This window comes from Ursus maritimus, unplaced genomic scaffold (assembly GCF_017311325.1).
Source record: "Ursus maritimus isolate PB19 unplaced genomic scaffold, ASM1731132v1 scaffold_24, whole genome shotgun sequence".
Lineage (NCBI taxonomy): Eukaryota > Metazoa > Chordata > Mammalia > Carnivora > Ursidae > Ursus > Ursus maritimus.
In genome coordinates, this window is record NW_024424897.1 from 22,861,754 (window position 1) to 22,873,549 (window position 11,796).

Sequence of the window (11,796 nt, forward strand, 5' to 3'; positions counted from 1 at the left end):
AGATAGTTTCTGCTCCCTGTACTTTATAGATAAACTAAGGCACAAAGATGGTCTAATTAAATAACTTGCCCAAGGTCAATAGGTATTAGGTGGCAGAGCCTGGATTTCAAACCCAAGCAGTTTAATCCAAAAGTCTATACTTCTAACCACCATATTGTGCTTTTTATTTTCTTATTAAATATTATAAAAATATAACACATGGTTTAAAATACAAATGATGGGGCGCCTGGGTGGCATAGCGGTTGAGCGTCTGCCTTCGGCTCAGGGCGTGATCCCGGCGTTATGGGATCGAGCCCCACATCAGGCTCCTCCACTATGAGCCTGCTTCTTCCTCTCCCACTCCCCCTGCTTGTGTTCCCTCTCTCGCTGGCTGTCTCTATCTCTGTCGAATAGATAAATAAAATCTTTAAAAATAAATAAATAAATAAAATAAAATACAAATGATACATAGTGGAAATGTGTTTGCCATCCTAGCCCTTTCTTCCTCTCTCAGCTCTTCTCAGAAGCAACCAGTTTTCTATGTATCCTTTTAAAACTATTCAATGGTATTGTAAGCATTTCTGCATATACTGTTTAAGAACACAGGAACTAGCATGCCATGTATCATATTTTGCACCCTTCTTTCCCCCGTGTGTGTGTGTGTGTGTGTGTGTGTGTGTGTGTAAATAAAAGAGATCAGGGGCACCTGAGTGGCTCGGTTGGTTGAGCATCTTACTCTTGGTTTCCACTCAGTCCATGATCTCTAGGTTGTGGGATCAAGCCCCACCTTGGGCTCCGTGCTCAGTGGGGAGTCTGCTTGCGATTCTCTCCCTACGTCCCCCCCCCTCTCAATCTCTCTAAAATAAGTAAATAAATCTTTTTTAAAAATGGGTCAGTTATCAGTATATAAGAGCTTTGTCCTTCTTGATAAGGACTATTTACAGCAGACATTGTAAATCGTGAAGTCATTTCTAATAAAAGCAGGGACAGGTCAGAGAAGGTTATGACTTTTCGTATACTATAATTCAACAGAGTTTTGGAGGTTTTTAGTTAATATAGCAGTATAAATAAATAACTGATATAAATATTAGAATTAGAAGTTATCTTATTTGAGGGGCACCTGGGTGGCTGAGTCGTTTGGGCTCTTGATTTCAGCTCAGGTCATGATCCTGGGGTCGTGAAATGGAGCCCTGAATTGGGCTCCATGCTCAGCACGAAGTCTGCTTGTCCCTCTCCCCCTGTTCCTCCTCTTTCTGATGCTTACTCATTCACTGTCTCTCAAATAAATAAATAAAGTCTTTCTTTAAAAAAGAAATTATCCTATTTGAGATAAGACTAATATTGATTATTGAACATCTATAAATGACTGTTTGAAAATTATTGGCTTTCACATTTTTCCCAAGATTCTCTGGAGCACAATTACCCAGTCATTCTTTGCTTTAAAAATGACGTCCTTATTTTTTCAAGTTTCAGTAGGTTGTACAAGTGTTCTACCTTGTAAGGGAATAAATATGGAGCATATATTGAAAAGACATTAGTAACCTTTGTGTTAGGCTCACCAGACTTAACAGTCATGCCAGCTATTTCATAGCTAAGCAAAAGATTTTCTTTTCTGAAGTTGGCACATTCTAGAATAGTGGTTAAATTACCATGATCATTGTAAGCTGACAACAACTTCAGAATCATCTGTTAAGGATCCTACGGAGTGGTGTTCATTTGGAGAAACGCTAGGTGATATTGACATTTCTAAGAGTGAAAAACCGGATCACAGGAAATGGTGACACAAAGGCAGAGACCTTTACTCCTTTTTTATACAAATTAATCTGTCTTTAATTTTTTTAGCATTTAGAAGGCTCATTAAATTTTTATTGAAGTATTTCAAGATCTGCTTCAGGTTTTACAGCAATTATACTCTCCTAAGCTTTAAAGAAAGAAAGTTTTTGGTAGAAGTTGCAATTTTCCAGTTGTTTTAATTTATAAATGAGCTTATTGTATGTTTTAAAGGTTTATCATCCCAAGCAGATAAATATTGCATACAATGGATATTGAAATAAGGTGTCTAATGTGAGGAGGCAATGTAAATTAAGTGGGCAAACAGGTGTAAAATTAGACAGTCTGGCAATCAGTTCTTCAGTATGGTGTAAATTTGATAAGTTGACATTTACTAAATCTTTTTTCTCCTGTTTTTGCCCTATAATTCTACTATATTAATAGTAAATATTTTGTAATTAGTATTGTATAATATAACACTAGTTAAATATATTAATGATTTTTTTTAAACTTTAACTTGTGTTTTGTTTGAATTTCAGGTAATAACCTTTTCCAATACTTTGTATTTTGTTTAGTATGTCACTTTTTTGGAAGTGGCCACTATCAATCAGTATCTTGTTATGGTTTGATGGCCTTGGAGATTTAAAACCGAGTAAAAGTGTAAGCAGCCTTTCTTATTTAGTTATGAGTTTTAAATCATTTTATTCCAAATAGGAAAAGGCAAAAGTAGATTCCCCATGGAATGTGAGTTGTGTAAAAGAAATCTTAAGATGTTAGTTGCTTTAGTGAAAACAGACTGGCCAGTTGCATTTATGGAATTGCAACATAAAATTCCATCAGACACTTCTCTTTAAAGGTAGTGGGTTTTTTACAATCTACTAGATACTCCTTGTAAACTTTATTAATGTGAATATATCTGCTTTTTTAAGGATTAGTGAATTCCTAACGAAAATAGGGAGAAATTTTATATTCTAGTTAAATTCTTTAGTATCAATCATTTTCACATTCTTTTACTATATTCTTATTTACTGTTCCAGGAATCTGTCATTCTCTTTAAGAAAGTATTCATTGTCCCCTTCAAACAGAATGTCTGATTTTAAAAAAATAAGATTCACAAACACTTATTCAAATGAGCTTCAGTTTTTTTGTTTTGTTTTTCCCCGGTCATGATTACATTAATATGGCCCTTTTGGTGCCTGGCTGGCTCAGTCAGTAGAGCATGCAACTCTTGATCTCAGGGTTCTGAGTTCAGGCCCTACATAAGGCACATTAAAAAAAAAAAAAGAATATGGCACTTTCTTTAGTGATGATGACTTCGCTACAGAGGTCTGAAATTTTCTCTTGAAATTACTTTCAGAACCAGTTTGAAGCACATATGAAAATCAGTTTAATTACTTAATTGGCATACTTAATAGACAACAGCATTTTGTCTAGAAACAATTTGCAGTTTGTCTATTCACTTTTTCTGTAGACTTGGACTCTTCGTGACTTTTGGCCCTTTTCAAAAAAGTCAATTCAGTTTTGGAAGGTGAAGATCTGACTGAGAACATCCAAAAGGATATGTCAGAAAGAGAGAGAGTTAAGAACATTTTGAACAATGTTAATGTCATTGCTCTATGGCATTCCAAAATGACAGTTTAAAACAGTATATAAAAGTTTTGGAATGATTGCCTAATTACTTTATAGTCATACTATGTCTTTGATTTGTTAGATTCCCATGCTCTAGATCCTGTTATAAATAGGCACTTTAAAAGGATCAGTTAAAAGTCAACATTTTTCTGGCTGGTGTTTTGGGGGGATTTAATTTGTAAAATGTAGTATGGGATTATTGTTTTGTCATGCATCTGAATTTAGTAGATGATTAATAGTTATAATTTTTTTCTGTTATGAAAGAAGGTATATATACTCACAAAACTCCCATTTTGGTTTTGCCCTCATACAACAATAGAATATATATTCAGGTTGCATTTTTATTTGCGTTTAGTAATTATTGAGTAAATGTGTTTCTTTAATATTATCATTTCAAATGATTGAGGTGACAGTAAGAGTTTTTTTATGCCCGTTTGCCAGCCAAATCATTGATCTTCCCTATGTAGTTCCTTTGAAAAGTATGGAATCAGTGTTCCATTTGGATTGAACAGATAGGGTTTTGTCTTAATGATAGAGTAATTGGCATGAAGTCCTCTAAATGGACCAGTTTATATGGCATTGGCAGAGAACATGAATTTTGGATTAAACAGGCCTAAATTTTTTATCTCGTTCTTGCTACTTACTAATCATGTGACCTCAAGCAAGTTATTTAACTTTTCAGCCTCAGTTTCCTCATCTGAAAAATGGAGACTATACCTACTTCCAAGTTTCTAAATATTTTTAAAGCACCATGCACAGTAGCATGTCATACATTTAATAATATATGTTACTTTCCTTTCCTGTTTTTATCTTTATGTATTGGTGATTAGAGATTAAAGTTAATAAAGTTAAAGATTACGTTCTAAGCAGTCACCCTAAATATGATGTTTCGGTTTACTTTAGGATTACTTTGCCATTTACTTTAGTAAATACTATATTCTCTCCATTGCCAGAAGTGTTTGAGAAAGGAAAGAATGATTTGAACGTTGTAAATAGTCAACTAAGTTAGTGTCTTAAGGATATATTTTTGATAACTTGTACTTAATATCTGTATTAAAGTAGTTTTCATTCATCTTCAATCACAGGTACAGGAACCTTAAAGATAGATTTTGTTGGAGAGCTGAATGACAAAATGAAAGGTTTCTATAGAAGTAAATATACTACCCCTTCTGGAGAGGTGCGCTATGCTGCTGTCACACAGTTTGAGGTATGGTATTCTTCTCGAAAATGTTATGATCTTAAAGTCGATATTCCGACAAAGTTCTGTTCCATTATTTGCATGATTATTTCAGGCTAGAGGCCTTTGGCCATAATTATATTAATGATTTTGGAATTTTTATTTTATATTCAGCCAGTTATCTCCATTATAGAAGGAGAGAATTAGAGATTGGGCTGGAGAATTGGATACACACACGCACACACACACACACACACACACACAAAATAGCATTACTATGTCCTAGGAAAAGCCGCAGAAATCAAATACTAAGAAGATAATTTTAATTAAAAAAGGAACATAGTATAGAAGCAATTCAGGTATTGAAATTCTGTTACGTATGTATGGGTGGCTCAGTCCGTTAAGCATCTGCCTTAGGCTTAGGTCATGATCCCAGGGTCCTGGGATCGAGCCCTGCATCTGGCTCCCTGCTCAATGGAGAGTCTGCTTCTCCCTCTCCCTCCGCTCCTCCTCCTGCTTGTGCTCTCTCTCTCTCGCTCTCTGTCTAATAAATAAAAATCTTTAAAAATATATATATTATTCTAAATTATTCTAATACTATATATTGTTAAGATCTGTAGCAGACCTGGGGCGCCTGGATGGCGCAGTGGTTGAGCATCTGCCTTCGGCTCGGGGCATGATCCTGGCGTTATGGGATCGAGCCCCACATCGGGCTCCTCCGCTATGAGCCTGCTTCTTCCTCTCCCACTCCCCCTGCTTGTGTTCCCTCTCTCGCTGGCTGTCTCTATCTCTGTCAAATAAATAAATAAAGTCTTAAAAAAAAAAAAAGATCTGTAGCAGACCTAATTCCTGGATTATTGCTTGTTTCTGTTTGTTTTTGCATTGTTGATGTGGCAGGGGTAGTAAGCCCCATGTTTTCTCTGTAGTCACTGCCTAGGGTGTTGCCTGGCCCGTAGTAGAAAGTTAATATGTAAACAAGTGAAGGAATGGATGATAGAAAGAAAGAAGATGATGACGGTTACTTCATGAAATAGTTGGTTAGGTTAATTCAGTAATATTTATATTTCATATTCTTTTCTTAAGGCTACTGATGCCCGGAGGGCTTTTCCTTGCTGGGATGAGCCTGCCATCAAAGCAACTTTTGATATCTCATTGGTTGTTCCTAAAGACAGAGTAGCTTTATCAAACATGGTATGTATGTGTTTGTAAGTATATGTAAAATCTGAACAAGCTTTGAGAATATTTGGTTTGCTGGTTAGATGCAATCGCAAGAAACCACCTAGCACCGTGCTTGATGCATCACAGAAGCACAGACATTCGTTTTCCTTATTTCCAATAAGCCCTCTTTCTTTAAATTGCCTTATTTGGAGTTTCCTTCCTTGTGGAAGAAATTTCTTATAAACTTTAATTTGGAAAACTAAAAAAGTGATGAGTTTAATAAATATTGCCTAAAAAAAAAAATCTGACTTATTAGATACCAAAAGATACAGCCCTATCATGAAGTGTGTTTAGGTTTCTGGTTGATTGTATTCTTAGAATATGCTCTCTTCACTGATGTCGTTATCTCTTCCATAAAGAGAGTAAGCATTTACTACTTGAAATATTTTGTTTAAGACAGAGTACCCGATAGCTTGTAATATGAATCTGGGGAACTTGGAAAAGCCTACTGTACCTGCAGATAACTGGCCTTTGCCTCCTTTATGGTGGAGAGAATTCCATAGAGAGAATGCCATTCTCTTCTCAAATATTCCCAAAAAGGAGGCTAATATATTAAATTGAAATGTTATTTTACAGTTTAGTATGAATGAATTTATCAGGTCTGTTCTTGAATAAGTCTTCCTTGGAAGAAAGAATAGAGAGATCTTGAGGAAGTGGAGATCCTGAATAGGAAAAAAAAAGGGGGGGGGGGTAAAACAAAAAAAAAATTAGGAAATCGGTAAAGTGGAGATTCCTGCACAAATTTGCTTAGAGCCAGCCTTGGTATAAAGAATTCTCTAAATTTAGATATCTGTACCTTTTGAAATGTAGATTTCACCATTACCCTTTATTATAATTATTGCCTTCTATCCTTATTTCACTTGAAAAGTATTGAGGTCTTACTTAAAACATCCCAGTGCCTGGAATATAATAGGTATTCAAGAAAAGTTGCTTCTTTTCTCTTGTAGATCCTTGGTAGTTTTAACACTTTAGCCCCTAACTTCGTAGTGTTTCCTTTTAATAGGAAAGATTCTGATGGCATAAAAGCAGTGGGTGAGCTGGGATAGATAAGTAAGCAGTGAGGGAAGGGGGAAGGAGAGGCAGCACAGTTTTTGGCTAGTATTTGCTTTAAGGTATTTAATGTAAATCTGTTTAAATTTTCTCTCTCTCTTTTTTTAAAGAATGTAATTGATCGGAAACCATATCCTGATGATGAAAATGTAGTGGAAGTGAAGTTTGCCCGCACACCTGTCATGTCTACATATCTGGTGGCATTTGTTGTGGGTGAATATGACTTTGTAGAAACAAGGTCAAAAGATGGTGTGTGTGTCCGTGTTTACACCCCTGTTGGCAAAGCAGAGCAAGGAAAATTTGCGTTAGAGGTAAATGTACTTGAAGAGGATTGTTCCAACAGTCCATAACTCCAGGTTGGGGAATTTACATTTCTGATCAATTATTAGTACAATTATTTATAATTTAGTCTGAAATTTGTTGTGTACTTTGGTTTTATTTTTAATAGAATTTTGAAACTACCAACCTTGGTGTACATTAGCATTTTACAAGATAATGATTAAGAGAATATTACAGTGGAATTTATTTATCCACAGAGTGGGTGGGAAAAGATGTAATATATTTTTCATACCACTGTATTATAAATGGATTAAAGTTTGGCCAACATTAACAAAAGCCAAAGACTTTTGGAGGTAGGGTTCCCCGGGGTTGGTTCCTAGTAACTTGAGATGCTTTGGCTTGCAACAGGATTCCTTTGTGGATTTCTATATGAATCACAATAAAATATTTATCAGGTGGTTCTTTTGTTTATACTTTTATAGGTTGCTGCTAAAACCCTGCCTTTTTATAAGGACTACTTCAATGTTCCTTATCCTCTACCTAAAATTGATCTCATTGCTATTGCAGACTTTGCAGCTGGTAAAGTAAATTTCATTTTATTGCTGAATTGTAATAACTTTTTTTGGATTTTGTGATTTTGAGGAAGAAGTATGTACATATATCAATAAATGTTTATATTTATTTTATGAAGGTGCCATGGAGAACTGGGGCCTTGTTACTTATAGGTATGTTAATGATGCATTACCCTGCCTTATCTTTTCAATCACTGATTTCAAAAGAGCTTCACTCCTAATCACAGTTGAGTAGCTTCTGCTTTATGATGTGCTGTAAATTTTCCTACCTCCCCCACTTGTGTGCACATTTCAGGAATGCAGATGAACACCCTCTGGTGCTACTATCTGAGATTGTAAGATTTTAAAGTGAGCATCTGGCATTAGTAACATTTTTAGATCTATTTTTGGCTGAGTTTCTCATTTTGGTGCCTTCTCTTCCTCCCAGGAGTTTCATAGTTATTTTTCCAGCTTGAAGAACCATCTCTGCTTTAATGTTTTCTAGCCAAGTTTTTACATATCTGTCACCACAATACAAACATGTGGGTTGTATAATTTTTAAAGCAGGGTCTGTAAACAAGGTTTTGTCCCGCCTTCTTTGATGAGTTAAGTTTTGGACAGGCTGCTCAGTGTTCTTTTTGGGACTGTGGAATGCAACTTCCCCGCACTTGCCACTCCCCTTCTTTTAATGGAAGGACTGTCTCTACTCTCTCTGTCTAGCACAATCATCCCTAATCCCTTAGACAAAGTTTTTTAAAACTTTTAGGCAGCTGTCCTATTTACAAACTGGTGGTTAAACTTGTGTCACACCTTTGATCTTCTGTTTTATGAATTCTGTTGGAAGAGTCTTTAATCTTCCCGGAACTTTTTCTATTCTGTACACTCAGAGGAAATGTTTTCTTGACATCTCTAAAGCCTAATTTGACCATCTTATTTACTGTTTGAATCTCCCTCCCCCGTTTGTGCATGCTTGCTTTTATTGCAGTACTTAACATTGTTTAAAAAAAGTTTTTTTTAACACAGGGAGACTGCATTGCTTATTGATCCAAAAAACTCCTGTTCTTCATCACGCCAGTGGGTTGCTCTGGTTGTGGGACATGAACTCGCCCATCAATGGTTTGGAAATCTTGTTACTATGGTATTTAATATTTTTAAGTGCTCCAATACATTTATCTTCATCCTGCTGCACATTATTTTGGCTACATAGTATTTCAGGTTTGACTGGAACGTAGTGCTAAAAAATAAATGAATGATAGAAGATCTTTATTTTAGAAGGTCCACTTTGAAGAGTATCAGAATCTCCGAGTCAATCAAGAGCATGTGGACAGTCTTGATTCAACACAAAATACGTCCTAAACTGTTGTAGAATTTGCCTGCAAGTGGCAAAGTCACGATAACAATTTGGGTGAGAGAAAGCGATACCTGTTAGGTACAGAGATTCCAGGCTGCTATATAGTTTCTTGACTGTATTTATGATGTAGTTCAGTAGGTGAAAAGGAATCTGATGAATAACAACGCGATCGATTAGGTTGAAATGTCTGTGGGAGTCAATTTTCTCATTGCCTAAAATGTTAAGTTGAAATTTGATAGAAATGAAACTAGAGAATAACTATAAAATATATTAAAATTTCCAGCTGTCCCATTGAAATTATTGTTTATTACATTTGCAGTGAACTTTGCAGCGTTTGTAGTGAATGATCTCTCTTCTTAAGTCTTGACCTTTCCGTCTTGCTCCAAATAAGTACTATCCATGTCGGCTAGCTGTGTTAGAGCTTGGGAGTACGGAGTTCAGTGAGTGAACCCGAAGTACCTCTGCAAAGAAAGAACTGGAGATTCTGGAGCCCGCCAAATTCCCTGATAGCATTTTAGGCTGCCAAGGAGCAGAACCTGACTTGGTTGTTAGTTGAGTCCATATGTCACGGGAAGAAGCAAGAAAGTTACGACATGTAGCAACTATTACATGCCTGAGACAGTTTTTAAAGAAAGCCAACCCTTGAAATTAAACCATTTCCTTTCGCTTTGGGTGTTTAAAATTTTACTTAGAGGTGAAAAAAAGTTTGAAATAAAATTTCATGTGCAATTAAGTATGCTGGTACCTGTATTCAAATATGTATGGAATATTCTCTACTCCTAATGTAGCAAGTTTGTTGCTACCAAACAATTTTGTGTTAGCTTTGAGCAGTCTTCATTTTTTTATGATTTTTAAACTACCAGCAATAGATTTTAGTAGGGGAGTTTGATCGCTTCTCGGCCTTTTGGCTAAGATCAAGTGTAGTAGGGGAGTTTAAGTCAGCTGTTTCTTTAACTGAAATTTAAGGGTTCATGATAGGTTGGTGAATAGCTAGCTCTGTACCAGCTTATCTTTGTGGAAGCTACTAGTTAAGTAAGTGCACAAAACACTTAGATAGCCTTTCATCACTTAATATTGAGAATATTTGATCTTTTCAGAATTTTAAATGCCTTTTTGCTTCTCACCATCGCATTAGTCCTTTAGCATCTATCTTGGGTTCTTATATTGCTTTCTTTTTGTACGAGATTTAATCAACTTTAATGAAACTTAAAGTCTCTTTCTAAAAAGTTGATTTTTTTAAAAAGTTGGTTTTATCTGTGACTCATTTATATTCTTTGTCCATTCTATTAATTCTTACTAGCCGGTGAGAATTTGGTATTCCATAAATACTTAAACACTGTTCATTACTAAACTACTTACTGCCATGATACTTCGGTTAATTTTACCTAATCTTTACAAACAGTACTGCTTTTTTGTTTATCAAGAAAGTTTAACTCATCAATCAGTCATTATGGAAATCCTTTCCAGTTTTCCTTGTTTGGTCCTGGTGGCTTTCTGGTTTATTAAACTAAATTTTACCTAACAATATAGGCTCTTGTCTACATTTATCTGCTCTCTTCCCCTTTTCCATATAAAGGCTTTCTCTCCTCCCTCCCTCCCTCCCTTTTTCCTTCCATCTTTTCTAGCTTTGGTAATAAAAAGTTACTTAGCTATGTTTTTTTTTGTTTTTTTTTGTTTTTTTTTGTTTTTTTTTTTTTTTAAGATTTTATTTATTTGACAGAGATAGAGACAGCCAGAGAGAGAGGGAACACAAGCAGGGGGAATGGGAGAGGAAGAAGCAGGCTCACAGCAGAGGAGCCTGATGTGGGGCTCGATCCCGTAACGCCGGGATCACGCCCTGAGCCGAAGGCAGGCGCTTAACCGCTGTGCCACCCAGGCGCCCCACTTAGCTATGTTTTGAAATGTCCCTCAGGCCTAATGCCAACATCAGCAGTTGGCCTTTCTTAGCACCTCTTTTAAGCATCTTTTTTGTTTAGAGATGTGAGTTATTTACTGAATGGTTTTCACTGAATTTTGGCATATTAAGTTGTCAGTTGTAGAGTATAGTGAAAGGGACATGTGAGTTTTTCAAATTAGTGGAATGATAAATATTTTGTTTTCTTTACACCTTTCTTTCTTTTGTTTTTAGGAATGGTGGACTCATCTTTGGTTAAATGAAGGCTTTGCGTCATGGATTGAATATTTGTGTGTAGACCACTGCTTTCCAGAGTATGATATCTGGACTCAGTTTGTATCTGCTGATTACACCCGTGCCCAGGAACTTGATGCTTTAGATAACAGCCATCCCATTGAAGTGAGCCACATGTTTCAACCATTGGCCTTTGCTCTCATTGCTAATGAAATAAGAAATTTGTTATAGAGATATTAGGAGCCTGAAAAGAAAATTGCACGGGCAATTCACTTGTTTTTATAGCTCAGATTTTCAGTCTTCAAAATCTCACAGGACTAAGTACTAATTATGTTTGTTTTTAAGGTAGGCAGTATAAGAATTTTATCTTTGTAGAGGCAAGTGCTATATACCCGTAAGCATTCACTAAATACATTTTTATTGAATAATATGGGACAACCATGCCTGTTGGGCAGTATGCACAAGAGAACATTATGATTCCGTTGTTTGTTTCAAAGAAAATTCTGAATATATTCTTTTATTGTTGTCATTGTCTGTTTTTATATATATTTTATTTCTCTTGACTTAGCCTGTCCTTATTTTGGCTAGTTTATATGAACAAATCTTGCCTCCAAAGAACTAGACTTACGGTCTGCTTCGACATATTTAACCAGGGTCCTATGTA

The 11,796-nt window shown here is 35.8% G+C and overlaps 1 protein-coding gene and 1 pseudogene across 1 annotated transcript in view; both read left to right on the plus strand.

Moving 5' to 3' along the window:
• The window catches only part of NPEPPS (aminopeptidase puromycin sensitive), a 92,302-nt gene that overhangs the window by 55,517 nt on the left and 24,989 nt on the right, over positions 1–11,796 (plus strand). The window contains exons 4-10 of the mRNA XM_040640730.1: positions 4,464–4,585; positions 5,639–5,746; positions 6,934–7,134; positions 7,585–7,681; positions 7,794–7,827; positions 8,677–8,791; positions 11,133–11,297. Coding sequence (XP_040496664.1) covers positions 4,464–4,585; positions 5,639–5,746; positions 6,934–7,134; positions 7,585–7,681; positions 7,794–7,827; positions 8,677–8,791; positions 11,133–11,297 — 842 coding nt within the window. The remainder of the gene's footprint in view (positions 1–4,463; positions 4,586–5,638; positions 5,747–6,933; positions 7,135–7,584; positions 7,682–7,793; positions 7,828–8,676; positions 8,792–11,132; positions 11,298–11,796) is intronic.
• Positions 9,893–10,055, plus strand: LOC121105100 (annotated as a pseudogene).